This window comes from Choloepus didactylus, chromosome 13 (genome assembly GCF_015220235.1).
Source record: "Choloepus didactylus isolate mChoDid1 chromosome 13, mChoDid1.pri, whole genome shotgun sequence".
NCBI lineage: Eukaryota > Metazoa > Chordata > Mammalia > Pilosa > Megalonychidae > Choloepus > Choloepus didactylus.
Window position 1 is genome coordinate 33,919,047 of NC_051319.1, and position 20,581 is coordinate 33,939,627.

Here is a 20,581-nt window from a genome sequence, read left to right on the forward strand (position 1 = left end):
CCAATTACAGGTCACAAAACCAACAGTCATGATACCTACCTGCTTGATCTTCTGATATTCTTGTAAAACTTCTTCATGAACATTCTACAAAATTAAAGACGAGAAATCAGAAGAGAATGAGTTCTTTTTTGGGGGCATGGCATGAAAATAGCTAACACATTTGGCAAGGGTGTGGGAAATGTTGATCGTGGGAATGTAAAGTGATACAATCTTCATAAAAGACAATTTGGCAACAGCATCAAAACAGCAAATGCAAAACTGACTCAGAAATTCTATTTATCCTACAGGTTTACTTGCACATGAGTGAAATGATGCATGTCAAGGTTACTTGCTACAGAAAAAAACATTAAACAAAATCTAAATGTCTATCAACCAATACAAAGAAATACTAAGCAGCCATTGGAAAAGGGGGAAGTGCTTTATGTACTGATAAAATTCTCTAAGAATATACTATGTTGTTTTGAGAAAAAAGCAAAGTACAGTTTGATACCAGTTGTTTAAAGGGAGTAACTATAATACTAATATGTTCTAAGAATTTCATTGCTTCTAAGATGTACCCTTCTTCCCATGTTAATGAAATTAGGATAAATAATGGTATATCATAGTTTAACTTACTGGAACATAAGACAATGGTGCATTTTATAATTTAAGACAGTGTCCAATTAAATATGTATATATGTGAATTTTCTTGTGTATATTTATACACACACACACACACACACACACACACACCACCACATCTCTAAAAGAATACATTGGAAACTGGTAATACTGATTGCCTGCAGGGAGGGAAATCTGGTGGCTAGGGGAAAGGAGCTAACTCTATGTACCAGGCACCAGGCACAGTTTTAAGTACTTTACATATGTTAGTATTTATTCCACACAGAATCTCTGTGATCACCCCATTTTATGGATGAGGAATTTGAGGTAGAGAGGAGTTAAGTAACTTGCCAAAGGTCACACAAATATTCACCAGGAAACAAACCCAGACAGTCTGGCTCCAGAGCCTGCTCTTAATCATTAAGCAATTCTTGGAATTTCATTTTAGCTTAAATATAATCATGTATACTGGTAAACAACTATATAGAAAAAAATAAACCCCAAACCACCTTATAACTGACCTCCTGCACCCCCAGATACCAATTCCTTTGGCAAAGTCTTCTATAACTAACTCCAGACAGCTTGTTTAAAAGATTAAGTGCCACTAACATAAGACAAAATGAATTTCTAAGACACAGATTCTCTCAATCTGTTTTTTTCATTGTGGGAAAACCCGTCCATTCTCTCACATGGGTCTTGTCAGAACAATGGTATGGGGCCTGGAGAGAGGTACCATCTAAGGCTGTGAAAGAGACAAAGTTATCAGGCCTATTCAAGGAGGGAAATATTCACTTATATCAACTCTTTTGCTAAGAACTATGAAAAAATTTCCTCAGCATAAAATCAGGAGGCAGGTCAGGCATCTAGTGCTCTTCATCAGCTACACTAATATTACCACTTAAAGTAGGAACTGAAAACAGATTAATAACAGTTATTAAATAAATAATAGGCTCTGGGAACAGCTGGAAGGATCAAGCCTATCTTCACCCAAACCCAAACCTCTGTGGTATTAAGCCCCGTTTATGTCTTTTGCCTATGTCTTCTCTATTCCATGCCAGACTGAGGTTTTTAAAAAAATCATTTTATTTATTTACTTGAATTAATACAGATTGTTGGGGAACAACACCAGAATAAGGAGCTGCAGTCTGAGTTGAGTTGGCAGCAGAAGTAAATATTAGGTTTGGTGAATCCCAAGATAAAACTTTTCTTCTTCTGTTTAGTTGTGTTTGGTATTTTTGTCAATACATTATATATGATGCTATAACGGCACAAAATATTTTCACACTTGAGTTTTTTCCACTGGTAGAAACACAGGTAAACTATGTTTGTTTTTATTTTCAAGAACTATTTCAATAAGTAAATTTCCTAACCAATTTTAAATTAAGGCCAAAGCAGCAGAGAAGCTGGTCTGAGAGAGGACTTGCTCTAAAGGTGCCACTGGGATGGCTGGAGATGGGTGGGGTAGGGAAAAAAAGAAAGTAAAATATGAAAGTGAGTTGATCTAGGAACAAATGCATTTACCTGATACTCCTTTGAGCCTGGAGAAAGGCGCTTTCGTTGTGCATCCAGTTTGATAAATCTGCTAGCTACAGTCTCCATCCTGGCATGCAAGGCCCTGTACTCATCATATTCAGCATTGAAGTCATCCTTGTAATTCTGGCGTTGCTCATAGGAGACAATAGCAATATATTTTCTAATAAGAAAGAGTTAAAAGAGAAAAGATAAATGGAGAGCACCTACAGAGTACACAAGACTGCATGGGTCAGAGATTTAAACCAAATATTTAGAAGCTATATCCAGGCATTTAACACCAGTATTTAATGCCTCTCTGCCACTGGTTTGCTGCCATGTCCCTTCTGAAAAGTACTACTTCAAAGACCTCCCAGGTGAAATTATCACACACATTATTGAACTAATGAGCTTCAATAAAGGAGAGTAGTAAATGTTAAAAAAGATGTGATAATAGAATCAAAGTGCATCTACCTAAAAAGAAAATAACACTTAAATACATCTAGCCTCTTAAACCTTTCTCTATCTGAAATAATTCACTACTACACTAAGGGCAGAAGCCAACCCAACTGTCACATCCAGACAGGACGACTGCATGAGTAACATGAAACCAGGAGAAAGTCACGTAGTCACTAAGTGCTGAAGTCAAAGCTCTCTCTGGACCTGCTGCTTTATCAGAGGGTGTCTGTCCTTTGGCCTTTGAGACCTCTGCCAGCATTAGTCTTGGATGTAGTGCCTTGGGTTTACTTCCTCTATCCTTTCCTTACATTTCTGACAAGGCAAATATAAAAGATATAAAAGGGGACTTGTTTATAATCTCCTAAAATTAGAGTCAGACCACAAAAAGTGTGCATTTTTCTAGTTCTTTTCAAACACTTAAAATGTCATCCTATGTGTAATGGAAAGCCAGTGTTGTGTGATTAGTCTAATTTAGTTTTGTAACAAAATGACAAAATTCTGTCATTTTTACTGGGGTGTGAAGACAGTCAGGGACCTGTTGAATGAAGTCCATTTCCCAGAACATCAGTTTATTCAGTGGTAAGTAAATCAAAATGACTTTTTAATATTAAAACAAACATTATTTGCTTATGTATCCGGTCACTGAGATCATATCAGGGCCTGGGGCCTGGTTCTTTGCACTCTGTGCTTCTGTCACAGAGGGCAAAATTTCCTTGACTTTTTGAGATTAAAAACTGAGAATTTCAAAGCAATTTCAGGCAGGTGGCAGGAGATTTGGGATGTTCCCCTGGAGGTACACATATATTCTTCACTGTAGTAAGAGACACACAGAGCAGAAATCATCATGGAGTTCAGTTCTCTCCAAAATGGTCTTATGTTATCTTGCCAATTTGGTCTAAATTGCTGTTCCACAGCTGCCTAGTTGCAAATGTGAGAAAAGCGATGCAGTGAGCATATTTAATGCCTTTGTTAATATTTTTATTCATGCTGAGTTAGACAGTATGGAAGTTTAATTTTCTTAGTGAAATTGAGACAGTGGTGGTATGCTGATTTAAAGCTTTTCTGCTGTTGTCTTAGCTGTGAAAGGAACACTGCCAACCAAGCCACAAATCAGTCTTCTCTACACATGGCTGTCTTGACTGTGCAACCAAGGGGAGCCCAGGGGAAAAAAGAGGTTTCTGGGGAAAAGCAAATATAAGCAAAATGGCTGAACCAATTTTGAAACAGATTTCATTTGATACATAAAATATTTATCCCACTCTCAAAATTATACTGGTGCAAGTCCATACCAGCAGCATTTTATTTTATTAGAGAATAAAGTACCAAACTGACACAACAGTTGTACTACTATTATAGAAGACTATTTGGTTATACTGGCATTCTAACTAAAAGCATTGCACTATTTTTAACAAAAATTGTTATGCCTGTTAACATAGCAATGGAATAAAATTTTAAACAGTTTGGAGAATTCAGAAGGCCAAGTAACAAAAGTATTCTTATTATATAAAAATTAGGAATATTGTGGTTAAGTATGAATTATTCAGATGTTGATCAAGTTTTATGCCCTTTTGGTTTTCTTATGAAGCAACTTAAGTTCAGGACTTTTGGAGATTTTTTGAAAATTTATGCTTTCTCACCATTTTTAGAAAATTTGATATATGTAAGACTTAGTTTTTGTTTTATTTAAATAAATTAAGGAAACATATTAAGAAAATGTTTGAAACATAGCCAGTCACATAGTTTATGTTCTTTAGTGATTTTTAAGAGTTAGAAACAAGATAAACATACAGAAACGCACTTAGGCAGATGTGGCAATCATCCTTAAATCAGTAACTTATTTATTTATTTTTTAAATATAGAATTAACAGATTAAGTTGGCAAAACACTGCAAGCTTTTTAGGCAACTTAAAATAATACCAATAAAAGCAGCCTGAATCCATAGGGCAAAAGGTTAGAATTATTTTTTAGTATCTCTACATATTTTATTGTATATAAAAGTAAACACTATTACAAAAAAGATGAATTCAAAATTCATCACAAGAAAATGAGAGCACAGTAGTGATGGTAGTTGTTTGAGGGGGCTTTCAAAAGGCTTTTAGGAAATGGGTTTACCAGTGGAGAAGCGAGCCTTCTCAGCAGAGGGGCCAGGTGCTGTCGCTCCACACCTGGATGCAGACAACTGACCCTACCTAGGCCAATGCAGTGGGGAGCTGCTTTTCAAGCCCCTTTCCCCACAGAACTCTCAACCATATACTACCACAGATGAGAGAGTCATCAGCATGTTTTTTTGGATTTTTTTTAGTTAAGAGACGGTAACCAGTATTATGGTTTCATACCATTTCATCTCCCAATAAACATAGATTTCACACTACTGTTAAGCAAAGTAACATGTTTTAAGAATGAAACTGTTCTCTACCCTGGGAACAAGCATTTCATGGGACATGGAAAGCTAAACATCATAGTTTAACTTTGTCCAACATGAGATGTTCAAGCAGCCCAGATTCCATTTTCTGTTCTATGTTCTATTTATTTTGCACATTTGTTCATTTTCAGAGCTATCTGCAGTCAGATCTGTTTGCTCTTCAGTCTCCATTTTTCCAGGTTCTTGCAACTTAATTATTTTCTTCTTACAGAAGCCTTTGATTCTGCAAAAAAGCTAGAATTATGTGTCTAAGTTATAATTTCTGTGATAACCAGTTACAAAATGTCCCCAGCTTAGCATTTGGCAACTTGTTGTCATAACAGGAAAAATATTATAATTAGTACTAAATTGAAATGATCAAATTTTACTATTCTCTCCTCTTAAAATTAACTTAAGGGCAGAGTTTTATTTAAATAAATATATCAATATATCTCTACTTTGTATTAACTGCAGATATTCAAGCACTTAGTAATAAATTGTCCCATGGGGGTGGGGGAGGGTGGTAAGTGAATGACTGCATTGATAAGACTGTCAGCTTTGAAGAGTCAGATCCCTGAAATCTTATAATCAAATACTTGGCCTGACCAGGGAACAAAGGACACGCTTCTCTATACTTAAAGGCTAACAAACACAGCTCTGAGCAGGGGCAGGCACAACCTGCTCAGACAGAAAAGGGTGGATTTGGGACCAGCAGGCTTAATGGCAGCCTTTCAATTGCAGGGGTGGTTCCAGCACTCCATTTCTGGATCTTCTTACTTTTCTGATTTGCAAATTATGAAAAAAAATTTTGCAAACTTTCTAAAATTAAACAGTTCTTTCCCACTGGCAGACATCTAAACTTACATCAAATAATCTGGGAGTTCAATTGTTGAAGAAGGCTCCATAGAGGCAGTGCAACTCTCTTTAACTCCTACAAAGAAAAAAAAAAACAAAAACTGTGTTAATCAACCATTATAAAGTGCCTATAATTTAAAAATAGATCAGAAACATCTGGAACATTTTTCCTCAAAGTCTATTCTTCCATCTCAAAAAAGCAACAGTGAGCAAGGAATACAATTGAACACGAACAATAGAGGCCCTATGACCAGCGCCAGCAGAACCGAGGCCAGGCATTTAAAGCACCCTGACTACTGCAGCGTCTGCACAATAAAGGAATTCCATCTTAACCCAAGGTCAATCTTCTATTCTTTCAACAATAACTGTGGCATCTGCCCAGCAATTCAAAGACTGTGGTGGCAGATGCAGCCTGACAATGGGAAATACAAATTTTACATCAACATCTACTTTTCATGGGATTCAAACAAGGCAGATGAGACAATAAAATCAGGTAGCAGACTGCTTCCGTCACTATATTTTGCTGCTACCTTTTTAGTATGCAGACAGTGGGAATGGGTAGGAAGTTTTCCCACTGGTTTAAAATCATTTAAAATAAGGTATCATTGAAACCTGATTAACACTCCTCTAATCTCTAGCCCTCATAATACTAAACACAGATTTTTAAAAAGGGTAAGAAATAATGTGCCACTCATTCAGGACTAGGCTGTTAAAGTGTGTAAAGTCCCTCAGGTACTCCATTTGTTTGAATGCACCATTTTCAGAGGGTGTATAGTTAGACATTTTATTAAGGTAATTTTTTATCATTCAAAATAGAGTTAAACTAATAAATCAAATGCTAACCCTGCCTGCTGGCAAAAGGCACATGGTCACTATAAAACAAAAGTAAATATTTAATAATTTCTCATTTTAACATGTAAAGAACACAAAACACAAATTATACACAAAACAAATTATACAGACTCTGTGGGTTTATTGTCCACCTGTATATATTTGACTCAGGCTTGGAAAAAAAAGCATGTTTTTACAACAGTTTAAAGGAAATGGCATCAAGAGCAGGTGACCTGGCAGCCCCTTTGCCCCAGATTCCAGGTAAGTTGCACACAGATGCAGGGGGTGTGGGTCTGAATCTATCCTCGGTTTGCTCTAATCTCAGCTGACTTTGAAGAATCCAGTTCTCCAGGCACTAGCCTTTGAATCAGGATCACTCTCTGAGGATGGGAAGCATAGAGAGTGGAGTAAACCCAGAAACCTGGCTTATGAATTCTACTATGGGGTGTTGCTATCTCAGGCCTATAAATTCAAGTACAACCAGTGTCTGATGGAAAGAATTTACACCTACGTCTTGGATCATTATATTGTATTATATTGATATAAATATATCAACAGATAAACTTTAACATTGCAATTTACCCAGTCCAGATCAATTGTACTAGTCTACTATTCCTTTTTCAGAAGTAGTACTAAAAGAAAACAATCAAAGCTTCTTTTAGATGGCAAAAAACGAGTAATTAAATCTAAGGATTAGAGACTTTCAGTGTTACGGGCAAAATACAGAAAGCAACATTCATTAAAACTATTTATTAAAGTACTTTTTTCTAAATTGTTTTTTACTGGGGAATTTTGTCTTAGTTATGCTAGTTTTAAAATGGACAGCAATGTTAAATGATGGATTTGGATCTTTTATGTGCTGGCATATGAAACATTAAGCTTTAAAGGACAATTTTTTATTTAAATGAAAAAAATCTAATTTTGTCATTAGCAGGCTTTAGAGAGCAGTATACCTCAGGAAAAGTAGTCCTACTGATAAGCTTCTCTTTAGAGGTAAAAAATTATTTTAAGCTTTTTTTTGGAATCTAGATATTTGGTTTTTAAGCTTTCTAAAGCCAGGAATGGTTAATTTTACTAATAACAATTGACAATAGTTTACTGTAGGACTCTCAAAATTGAAATAAAAATCCTTAAGATCTAACAAGCTAAGAGCCAAGAGTCTTTCAAACTACAAATTGCTTTCACTCTGAACGAAGATGATGTTATGCTTCCGCAAATGTAATTTTACCTTGCCTGTTTTATAAAGAATTTGACATTTCCCCAGTGCTAATATTAATTAAAGCAAGAGTGACACTGTTTCTTTGGGAAAGAAGGAAATAAGTATTTTTATTGCTAATGGTGTGTCTGGTTAAATCAGTCCAAGAATGCCATATGATATTAGGTCATGCTGAGGTTGCACAATATAACAGTTCAGGCTTCTCAAAGGGGGTCTCTGGAGGATGACAGGGTCATTTTCAAATGTCTTCTTTTTATTAACAAATTTGGAAACCATGTTTAAGAGTTGGCTAAAAAGAGACTGAAAATGATTTCGAAAATACAAGACAATATCTGTTCAAAAGCACAGTACTAAGAATAGTAACTAAATAAAAGGTCATCTGGAAAAAAAGCATTAATAATTATAAACAGAATAATTTCAAACTCATGATAGTATGCTCTTCCACATCATTTAACACATGGAGTCAGTTTTCTTACAAATATAAAATAATACCTTCATTGGAATTTGGACTGGAGTTATTTAGCTTGGCAATTTCCTCTTCTCTTTTAAGGTCCTCCTCCTTTTCCTCAGCAGTCTCAATGTCATGCTTTTTTATTTGGTCCTTTTCCTTGTGTTTTTTAGATTTCTTTTTGGACTTTTTGTGAGATATTGAATGGTTTTCTTCCATAGGCTTTGGACACTTTAGTAGAACTGAACCAGGGGGTAAGGTTTCCAGGGAAGTCCTAGAGGTATATTTGTCTTGTTGGTCCTCATAGATACTACCGTTTTGACTAAAACTGTCAACAGGTAGGTCTTGAGTCCCCCGGCCTTCTGGAGTGCTAGGGGAATTGGAGTTAGAAATTACAGTCTGAGGAGGATTTGAGACGGGCAGGTGGGTTGAAGGCAGCGGTGGAGCGGTGGGGATGGCAGCAGCTGCAGAGGGCAGTGGGAGACCCGCAGCAGACTTTTCACTGGTGGGATTCAAATGATCATTTAATGTTGGTGGTACTCTATTTGTCAGGTGAGATATTCGAGCTTTTTTATTCATTAAAGGATCAATGAAATCGGAATCCAAAAGTCGTTTCTGGAAGTACAAAGAAGAAAAATGTGAGTTGGTATGCACTAAAACTCAATAACTTCGATATATGGGTGACTGGTTAACATGTGAACAACTGAGTAACCTTGCCCATACTTAAATCTATTACCAGGGCTGTGTTAAAGCAAAACCTAAAAATAAATAAATAAATAAATAAATAAATAAATAAATTTTCATGTCTAATGTCAAAAAGCAAAATTTGGCAAATATTTATTTCTTGGAGTACTTACTCAATGCTGTCTGATCATACTACCTCAACCTAAGCTCCTAGCCAGACTGTGCCAATCTATACCACTCAGAAGGGTATTAAATAGAGGTGGCCACCCTCCTCTGCTGGCTACGGTTGACCTAGATATATTAATTAAGAAAGAGGAGGCAATTTGTACAATTTCATTCTGGGAGAACTAACAAGGGTAGGTAAAGGGCAATAAACCTATACATGTTTAATCTCCTCTAATGTGCTGAAATGTTCCAGTTATGAATATTTGAGTTGTTGCTTATTATTTCTGCTGTCCTAGAATGGGAACAGCCAGCACTTTCAGAGTAATTTCTCTAAGTATCTCTGTCATTATTGAAATGCTATTTAATATTTTTTTTTCCCCTTAAATATCACTTCACCAGAACTGAAGATGTCTTGATAACTCGTCCATTAAAAATGATGTGGAATTACTATTTCAGAATTGGAAAAACTCATGCTAATACCAGCCCAATATAGCAATAATAATAGCATTTAAATTGAAAAGGAAATTCAGATATTTGAAAAGTCTAAAACAGAAAATGTAATACTGTGGCTTATACTTTAGTTTGAAAGAAAATAATAGTTAACTCAATTCTGGTTTCGATTTAGCACCATTTATTTGGCACTCAGTACATAATCAGATCAGTATATAAGTACCTTCATAATAGCTGGGATTAAAAGTAAGACTTCTTAAATACCTGAAACTATCAAACCCCAACCCAGTAGCCTTGACTCTTGAAGACGATTGTATAACAATGTAGATTACAAGGGGTGACAGTGTGATCGTGAAAACCTTGTGGCTCACACTCCTTTATCCAGTGCATGGACGGATGAGCAGAAAAATGGGGACAAAAACTAAACGAAAAATAGGGTGGGGTTGGGGGGATGATTTGGGTGCTCTCTTTTTTACTTTTATTTTTTATTCTTATTCTGTTTCTTTCTGGTGTAAGGAAAATGTTCAAAAATAGATTATGGTGATGAATGCATAACTATATGATAGTACTGTGAAGAGTTAACTGTACACATGGATGATTGTATGGTATGTGAATATGTGTATGGTATGTGAATATAAAACTTAATTAAAAAAAAAGTATGACTTCTGCAGACAATGTACATTCAAGAACTGAATTGATTTTTTTCTGCTCCCCCTCTGTTGTTCATAATAGGTTTCTAACATTTTCTAATGGTCATGAAGGCCAGGATGATAATCTTAGAATACAACAACTAATATGTGAACAAGCCCTTTCCCCAGACATGCTTATGTTTCTCCACACTTCTGTCTGCTTCTCTCTAATTCTTGGAAGGAGGAGGCATCAGGAGAAGTGCTAGGAATGAGGAAATCTGTCCCATGGTCAGTCCAAAAGATCCAGGAGATGGAGAGAGTTTCAAGGCTGTCAGGGATGTCTGAGAAGCAGGTAGACTTGTATTCTAATACTGCCCAGGATTTCCACACCTTTTCCCAGGATGGGTTGACTCTCTTGGAAGAACGGATTGGGGGTATTCTGACTGGGATCTAATTGAAACATGCTTTAGGAAAACATCTAGGAAAATGGCGTAGTTTTGTGTGTGTGTGTGTGTGTGTGTGTGTGTGTGTTTGCTCACTGCAAATACATTTTTCACCAAGAATATTTTTCTGGAACATGTTTCAGATAAAATAAAAATCTTCAATTTTCCAAATAATGTGACGGTCATGAGACTGGGTAAGTCTTCCAGTTAGTGACCAAATGGAAAATTAGATAATCTTACAACAAAAGATAAACTTTATAAATGGGAAAACAAGGTACACATTAAATACTTTGAGGAGCAGTGCTGTGTAGTGGAAAGAGTTCTGGGCTGGAAGCCAAGAGACCTGGATTCTAGACCAAGCTCTGCCACTAACTAGCTATGTGACTGGGGGCAAACTGGGTTTCGTTTCCTTCACTTATAAATCAGGGGGCATGACCCTAAAAGACACCTAGGTCTATTTCAGGTCTAAGATTCTATAATTTTATGAAATACCTGAGAAGGAGAAGATGCAGCGTTTCTACTAGAACATAAGGGAGATTCTGAACGGCTGGTGCCAGCAGCATTCTGAGATGGATTTAGTTTTCTGTAAAGGATACACATATTCCAAAGTTATGGAGAGAATTTTAAGGTGTTCATGAAAGAAGGCTTACCCTTGTGTCTCTTTCCCACCTCAACACTAAAATAACAGTGAGACTAAAACAATTTGCATCATTTTTAAAGAAAAAAAAGAACCTACCTAGAGAGCACTGACTCCAATGACCGTCTGTCTATTTCACTGTATCCAGGCCAGTCCCTTTGAAGCTCTTTAAAAACATAATCCTTTAAAGTATATGAGAGATCCTTAGGATTCAGATTGGCTACCTGGTACATGATGTAAAAACAGATCATTAGATCTTTCTGTTAACCATTTCCTAACCTACAACAACCTTTTGGAGTTACACTGAAAATAACTATACCAATTGGTCCTAAAAGAACTGCTAATTTTGTATAGGCCAGATTTCAGTAAATGGCATTTAACTTCATTCTGGGAACTGAAACTTTATATATATATTTTTTTCCCAAATTAGAAAAAAAGTGGAGGAAAATGTCTTTTTCCCCTAGGCAAAAGAATCTAAAACAGCTGTTATCAATATCATTTCCTTGTGGTCATTAACTCAGTTTCTTTTGAAAGAGTTAAAACAAAAATCCTTGATCACTCGTATTAAGTAGAAACTAAACAGTGCCAAATGTTGGGTTACAAACTTTTCTTTCAGTTTTCAATAGAAATTATCCCCATAAAGAGCATCAATTTTGATAACCTAAGTCTGCCATTTTCTTGCAAAGCCAAGCTTGCTCCTTGTACCAGCCAGTTCTCCCAAAAAACCTAAACACAAACCAAAAGAACCACCCCCCAAAACTGTTATTAGTCAGCAAGATTATTCCCAAGTGTAATAGTTTCTTATCCCTTAACTACAATTCTTAGATTGTCCAGGCTTAGATTCTATTAACTACACAAATGATGGCTTCACATGCCAAACCAGAAGTAATTTCTAAGGCTAGAAGAAAGGTATTCCTGTCTGTGACTTTTTACTGGAATGGTCTTCTTAATGACTATATTTCTTTCTGTGTCTTTTTAAAAACTATCAAATATATCATGATAGTTTATGCTTTTCTTACAGCTCAGCTGAATACTACTCTAACATTAAAATTGTTATTAAGTAGAAAATGGTATGTTTATATTAATATTCAAATTTGCAAATAAATTAATATAAAAGATAAAACCACACTCGTCAAAATGGAAAAAATACAAACTCTTAGATTTCTATTACCCTTGGCACAACTCATACTAATACCCTATATCAATTCCTTCTCTAGGCTTCTGTAATATAGCACATTCTCCTGGTTTTCCTCTTCCTCCCTCAGGACCTTTCTTTCTTAAATCTCCTTTGCTAACTTCCCTAAATGCTGAGTGCTCAGGGCCAGTCTTCTTCCTGTTTTCTTTATTATCCTCACCTCCTCCTAAGATTATCTCATTCATCACTAAGGCTCTCAATATCTAATATATATGCTGCTAATTCCTAAATTTGTAACTCCAGCCACAACTGTCCATGGAACACTAGACCCTTATATGTAACAACCTATTGAACACGTATCTCCATTTGGATTTGTCTAATAGACATCTTCCAAAAAGAATGTATGTAAGGCTTCCTGATTTCCCCCATAAATCTGTGTCTCCTCCTTTCCTCTCCACCTCAGTCAATGGCTCAATATCCATTTAGTTGCTCTGGCCAAAAATCTAGACATAATCAAAGATTCCATTCTTCCTCTAACACCCTCTCTACATCCAGTCCATTAGCAAGTCTCGCAACAAAATATACTCCTGATGTGATAAACCTTCTCTACTATTCCCACCAGGTTCAACCACTAGTACTTCTCACCTGGACTTCTATAATAGATTCTTCTAAGTTATATTGTTTTTCTATTCTTGCCTCCTAGATCCATTCCTGCCACAGGAGTCTGAGTGATATTATTAAAGGTATAAATCAGATTACATCATACCCTTGCTTTAAACTCTAAAATGGAGGGCATATGAAAACTCTACACTATCTGCATTTTTCCATAATGTACAACTGCTCTAAAAAATAAAAAAAATCAATACATAGGATTGGCAAGGCTTACCTTCCCTATTTCCTACCGTACCCAGAGAAAAACCAGGGCCTCTGCATTGCCCAACTCCAGAGGGTTATTCATATCCATTCACTTAATATTTATTAAGCACTTACTTTGTGACAGGCACTGTTCTAGCAGCCTAGCATACATAAGTGGACAAAATAGGCAAAGATGCCTCCCATGTGGGGTTTATGTTGCAGACTGGAACTGTGCAGTGTACAGCCTGTGTAGCTGTACATGATCTACAAGGTGGCCCTGGAGAAACCCCAACCCTGGGATATGCCTCCTACCCAAAGAGCAAGGACAGAGTTCATGATACTCTCCAGGCCTGAAAGCAACAGTAGACTATGGACCAACCTGCAGACAAACAAATAAACAAACAGAACTCTACAGTGATTTCCCATCATATTCAAAATAATCAGAAATGATTTCCCATCATATTCAAAATAAAATCCAAACTTCTTGCCCATGACCTAAAACGTGTCCTCTGTGATTTGGCCTCTGCTGCCCTTTCCTCTGCTGCTTTCTCTCCTGAACATACCAAACCTTCCCTTTATCCTAGCCTTCACAAGTTCTGAGTCATCTTCTTGGCTTTTCCTCATCATTTCAGTTAAAATATAATCATCTGACAAAGAGGTTCCCTGACCTCCCACTCAAGGTAGCTGTTCCCCAACCCAGCACCTTCCAAATCTCCACTCTATTCCAATACTGTGTTTTATTTTCTTCACAACAGTTTTGTCTACCTGAAATTATTTCATAGAATAAACTCCATGAAGACAGAGATTGTCTGTCAGGCTCACTTTGGTACTCCAGCATTTATAACAGTAACTGGTACATTCTAGGTACTTACAAACAGCATTCAAATGAATGAATATTAAGCACAAGTCAAATATCAAAATGTTAAGCTTGAGAAGAATATTATTCAGCTTTTTCTAGTTGTTTTCTTATTTATTTCTTCTAAGAAAATGGTTATTTAAAGAACAAGGACAATTTTAGAAATACATGCCAATTTAATAAGCCAAATTTTCTGGGAGATTTTAGGCATTTTTTAATGTAGGTACAATCTTTCAAGTTTTACTGTGAGCCAACACCTTAGTTATTTTGAAACCCTATTAATTAGGTGAATTAATGTTCACAGTGTGCTGAAAACTAATGTACAAATAAATCAGCAAATACTTATATGGCACAGGGAAAGCAGGAGTGATCATTTTAGGTAACTTATCTGTCAACTAATTTCTCTGGGACACAGCAATCAATTTTTGGATGATTTGTGTACCTTGCTGCTCTTATTCTCTCTCTCTCTCTCTCTCTCACGCCTTCTTTTGGTCAGTTTCTTTGGAACACAACTCATCTTATTTTCCTTGTTAGCTCCTTGTTAGGAATGTTCAAGAAAGGCAGCTCATGGATAATTGGTTTAAGTTCTGAATGTGTCTCTCTTATCTTCCTCGTGAGGACTAAATAAGATAATGCAGGTAAAATGCCCAGCACAGTGCCTGGCACATAGTAAGTGCTCAAAAAATGGTAAATGTTATTAGCCCTTCTACCTATGTTTCACCAGGCCAGTGGTTTTCAACCCATATTACATATTAGAATCACCTGAGGAGGATTTAAAATATTGACGTCCAGGCCCTGCCTTCAGATACTTGCATTCTGTTGGTCTTGGGGTGGAGTCTAGGCACTGGCACTTTTGAAAAGCTTCCCAGGAGATTCTAACGTGTAGTGTGAATGAGTCCACAACCCAGATTCTACCAAATGATCAACACCTAATGACGTTCATGGCTCTCTTGCTCAGGGGTTTAGTATACTTATATTTTTAGATATGAATGTCTTTACACATGTACATAATTACATAACTATTGCTATATTCAGTGGTAGCCTCTGTGTGAACTGCTTCTGTCATCATTCTGCCCTCTCCATCCTCTATCCAAGGAGGGAATTCACAACCTTTCTAAAGATTCAGTCACCAAATATTTTATGATTTGTAACATGACAAATATACAACTGAACATATACACACACCCTCAACACCTCATTCATTCTTTTATCCTGTCCCTTGGGCTCTAAAAACTGCTATGTGACATATGAATTTAAATTAAGTGTTTCCAAAAAGTGTTCAAATGATTTAATAAGCTCCTTGAGATGGCTTGAGATACCATGGGGAATGGCTAACCCATAACTGGAAATTAAGGTTTTTATTCTTTTACAACATAGAGCATGTCTTGAATGTAAGAGATAATGGATGAAAAAAATAGACTTAAAATGCCATTCATTGTATAGGAAGAAAACCTGCATGTCTTTTAAAATTTAAATGAGGAAATTTAAGAACAACTTCGGAAATGTTACAGCTTTATAAAAAAATAGAGATAGCACACCCATTTATGGCAGATCTGAATGCTAAGCAACAAGTATTACCTTAAGTCAGTATGAAAAATATAGGAAGCTACAGTCTGACAAACCACTGACTTTAATAAAATCAATGACCTACTTATGAACTGAAGCTTGTGATCATAAAATAACTGATCACATCTGATCATTTACACATTCATATCCTTGAAAGCAGACACAAGTGACTGATCTTGGCACATCCAGTGGCAGAAAAAAGGCAGAGCAATAGGGTCAATAAGAGTAGGCAGGGCAAGACACATTTTAAACTGTTTAGTAGGTAAAAGTATTCTAGCTATATCAAACCAAAATCTGATACAATATATTGCAACATTGCACCTTAAAAAACCCAGCAAAAATTAAGGCATTAGTTGAGGTGATTTCAGGCTAAAAACAGACGATAAAAACTTCTTGCCTACTTTTATGGGATGTCAAAGCAAATTTTGTTTAGTCTGAATGAAGAAAATGACTTGAAACATTTACTTAATTTTTTTCATTAATGTGTCAGAAGGCTAACTTATTTTCATGCATGCTTAAAATATGTGTAATTTTAATTAAATGGTTAAAACAAGATGATTTAACTGAACATGTAGGAGTTATATGCCATCAATTAAAATGATCTTAAAATTTCTCTATTTCAATAAGTATAACAAAAGCAAGATGCTTTCTTAAATGAATTTCTAAACTTGAAGGGAAGTGGAAGGACCTCTCTCCAATTGTCTTCACCTGTTGCAGAATTGCTCCGAGGGAGTTCTTGTCTTTTTGATTGACGCCATCTTTCTGCAATCTAGCAAGCAGCTCAGGTTTCTTGTAGGCCTTCAGTGCCAGTAAGTGAATCACCCTGTCCCTGTATGGCCGTTGAGAAACACTGCTGCTGCTGTGTGTCTTTCGAATTGTACTTGCAGGGTTCATGGGAGTTGACCTTTTCCTCTCAGGCACTGCATCTGAAACAGCTTGAGGTGCTTTCCGAATTTGCACTCTTTTCCCTAAAGTTCAGTGGAAACAACATTGTTATAGGTTTCTGGGTTACAATACAATGAACATCTTAGCTGCAAGCAGGGGAGTCAGGCATAATTTGAGTCAATGTTCACTAGGGCTTCTACTAGTGATATTCCTTTAACAGGCCATAACAAATTTTAAGAGTGAAAAAAAAAAAAACCTCCAGAAAACAAAACCACACACGACCACCAAACAATGCATCTCAGAGCGCCAAACAGATCTCTCCTCCTCATGACTACACAGGCGAGTTAGAGAAATGGAAAATGGTAAAACGGTGGCTTTTTCCCATTTCTACACAGGCCAGTGCCATTCATGTTTTGACTTAACACTGACATTTGGAAAGTGGCTATTTCTAGAAAATGTAGTAGGCTGAAATGAACAGGATATTATGTGTATGGGCAATTCTATCAGGGCATGGCTGGTCGCTGATGACAACTAGTAACAATTCCCTGTTGAAGGAACAGAAATTAGAATGAAACTGTACAAGAACCTCACTCTGTGATTCCTGAGGTGGGATCAAACAGATCATTTACTACATTCTAAGTCCCCAACTCTATATCCTCTGAGTTAAAGCAGGGAAACAACTGGTAATGATAGCTAATGCAGGGCAACTACATTAGGAACAAGAGTAGCAACTTGAAACAGTGACTAAGTAAAGCATTTCAAAGTGCTGTGATCGTGAGTGAAAACAGATCAATTAGGCAGAAGAGTGCTGAATAGTAATTCTGTCCATGTTGGGCTCCTGAGGCCTGGCCGGAGGGGCTATTTATTCTGATACAACTCTACCCAGAGTAAGGGAGATCGGATGAATGCTTTCAGAAAATCTCCACCAGTTTTTATGTTTCATTACTATCTGCGCATATCAGATCAAAATATTGTACGACAAAGTCAGTCAACATTAAGGGGAGAACTGCCTAATGAAAAGAAAAAGTATTAAATTAAGGTACAATTAGACTTTTGAAGGAAGATTTAAATCTGATTTCTGTATTTTTCTTAATTTGGAGTCAGCTGGATCAATCTTAGATAGGATGGGAACTAATATTTATTATATGGACTTTCTATGTGGGTAGCACTGTGCTATGAGCTTTAAATACATTATCTCATTAAGTCTCACAACAACCTGGAGGAAGACATTGTCCCCACTTTACACATGAGAAAACTGAGGCTTTCAGTGGTATACACGATAACAGTAAAGTGCTCGTTTAGCGTCTGTAAGGTTCTGTGATCAGTACATGAATTTTCCTACTTGTACTTCTTTGCATGTGGGAAAGGTTTTATGAAAAAATGTCTAATGTCTGTTGTTGCTTCATTTTAGGCGGTACGCTCAGCGAGGGTACCATGGTACACCATTGTCTACCAAGAGACCTTGAATCAGTATTTGATGACTAAGGGAATGATAGCAAGAGAGCAAATAATTACAGGAGCAGGAATCAACCCGGTCCATTCATATTTTCCTACATCATCAGGCCGCCAGATTCTGAAGACACATTGAAATCTCTAACATGGCAAGTGCAAACCTCCTAATTCACTATTTCCAATCACAACAGTTCACAAGAGTAATATTCCTTGAAATTTTATTAGGAATTCATGAAGAAAAAAATAGGATTCAGGATCACAAAAATTTAGGAAATAGTATAAATTCCACACTCCTCTTCCCCTTGCCCAGTCTTGCAAAAAAGAAACCTATCTAACTCTTTCTACCCAAATTGGCTGACTGTGAAGTCCCCTCTCTTCCTCTCTTTTGGGGGAGAGGGATGGGCAGAGAATACATTTTAGCTAAACTCATACACACCATGACTAGCTATTTGGGATGAATGCAAGCCAACAAGGAAGGCCAATAAAAATAAAAAAACAGAAAATGTCAGTACTGCCATTGTGTTCCAGGCTGCCCCACCTCCTCTGTTAACTTTGATCCTTGGCCTCAGGAGCGCTCCAGGATCTCCTGGGTTTATCTTTCCCCTCCTGAAGCAGGCATGTGGCAACAAATAAGGGGGGCTAACTTTGTCCTTAAGAAGGGTATAAGTATGTCTGACATGAGATTAGATCTGTCAGGAATAGGACAGGGTTGGAATTTTACCAGAGGCCTAATGTTAGGCTGTCATCTCCCCATGAATCCCCATACCCCCAAAATACCTACTTCAACGTTACCTCATTTTTCTTTTAAACAGCCAGGCACAGGATAACCCATTTCTTTCAAATGCTGAAAGAGCAATCCAGCCACACTGAGCCACTGACTTCTACTCAAAGATCACTTGCTCGCCCTGTCCCTATCCCTTTTGTGCCTATTCAAACAGAAAGGAGTCCTCAGTTTTAAGGACAGACAGGCTAAAGATGAAGAAAACATCAGTGACAGAAAATATTTACAGAAATGGGATGCTAAAGAAAAAAGCAAAGCAGGAAAATATCTGGTTCAAAGGAGCAGAAAAAAGAATTTTAATTTTATTTTTGCTTCAGAAAAGTCCTTTTAATAAAGCCTATGGGGGAACCTAATTTTCTTCCCAGTCCCAACTGCTAATCAATTCCCTGGGCTCCTTATATAAACAGCAGCAGTGAGTCCGACGGGGTTGGGTAATCTAAGACTACATCAGAATCGTTGTTTCATAACAAGGAGTCCACTTCTAGCTTCTGCATTTACTATGTAATGGTCAAAGTATTTATTCCTCAGCCTAATGTATCCTAGTAGACAATCTGATAGGGAGGTGTTTTAATTTATTTATTTTTACTTTATTTATCAAAAAATTTAAAAAAAATCAATTCAAACAAAACAAAACAAAGGAATAAGAAAAACAAATAATTGCTTCCAACATGTCCCTACCCAACCCCAAGAAAATTAACCAACCATAACAAAAGAAAGGAATAAAAAAACAAATAACCTAAAATAACTACATTTCTGTGAACTTGTTCCTACCATAACCCCCAGGAATTAATAAACCAAGTCATTCGTGAGCATTCCCATAACATTGTTTACCCTCCATAATTTATCTCTTCTTATTAGTTATCATCCCCCCTTCACTATTTGCTGTCTATCTCTAGGTCCCCTACATTCTACAATATAAACCATTTATTTTACATCTCTCACAGAGTTCACATTAGTGGTAACAATACCTCTCTTTTTGTGTCTGGCTTATTTCATTCAGCATTATGTCTTCAAGGCTCAAGGGAGGTGTTTAAACAGTACAACAGAAAAGACAGTGGCGACTGCAGCCCTCTTCTGCAGTTGTTTGTCTAGAAGCCCTGGCAACACTGACCCAAGGCTTTTTTTTTTTAATCTTCATTTTATTGAGATATATTCACATACCACGCAGTCATACAAAACAAATCGTACATTTGATTGTTCACAGTCCCATTACATAGTTGTACATTCATCACCTGAATCAATCCCTGACACCTTCATTAGCACACACATAAAAATAACAAGAATAATAATTAAAGTGAAAAAGAGCAATTGAAGTAAAAAAAGAACACTGGGTACCTTTGTCTGTTTGTTTCCTTCCCCTATTTTTCTACTCATCCATCCATAAACTAGACAAAGTGGAGTGTGGTCCTTATGGCTTTCCCAATCCCATTGTCACCCCTCATAAGCTACATTTTTATACAATTGTCTTCGAGATTCATGGGTTCTGGGTTGTAGTTTGATAGTTTCAGGTATCCACCACCAGCTACCCCAATTCTTTAGAACCTAAAAAGGGTTGTCTAAAGTGTGCGTAAGAGTGCCCACCAGAGTGACCTCTCGGCTCCTTTTGGAATCTCTCTGCCACTGAAGCTTATTTCATTTCCTTTCACATCCCCCTTTTCTGACCCAAGGCTTTAAAAACACTTAGAGGGCCATGACAATGACATGGTTCTATCATGCTTAAGTAC

General features: G+C 36.8%; 1 protein-coding gene across 1 annotated transcript in view; it reads right to left on the reverse strand.

Annotated features, from left to right (window-relative positions):
* The window catches only part of ELL2 (elongation factor for RNA polymerase II 2), an 83,859-nt gene that overhangs the window by 3,857 nt on the left and 59,421 nt on the right, over window positions 1-20,581 (reverse strand). The window contains exons 5-11 of the mRNA XM_037802061.1: window positions 16,448-16,707; window positions 11,427-11,551; window positions 11,183-11,273; window positions 8,364-8,934; window positions 5,834-5,900; window positions 2,122-2,293; window positions 40-84 (exon numbers count right to left, since the gene is read on the reverse strand). Coding sequence (XP_037657989.1) covers window positions 40-84; window positions 2,122-2,293; window positions 5,834-5,900; window positions 8,364-8,934; window positions 11,183-11,273; window positions 11,427-11,551; window positions 16,448-16,707 — 1,331 coding nt within the window. The remainder of the gene's footprint in view (window positions 1-39; window positions 85-2,121; window positions 2,294-5,833; window positions 5,901-8,363; window positions 8,935-11,182; window positions 11,274-11,426; window positions 11,552-16,447; window positions 16,708-20,581) is intronic.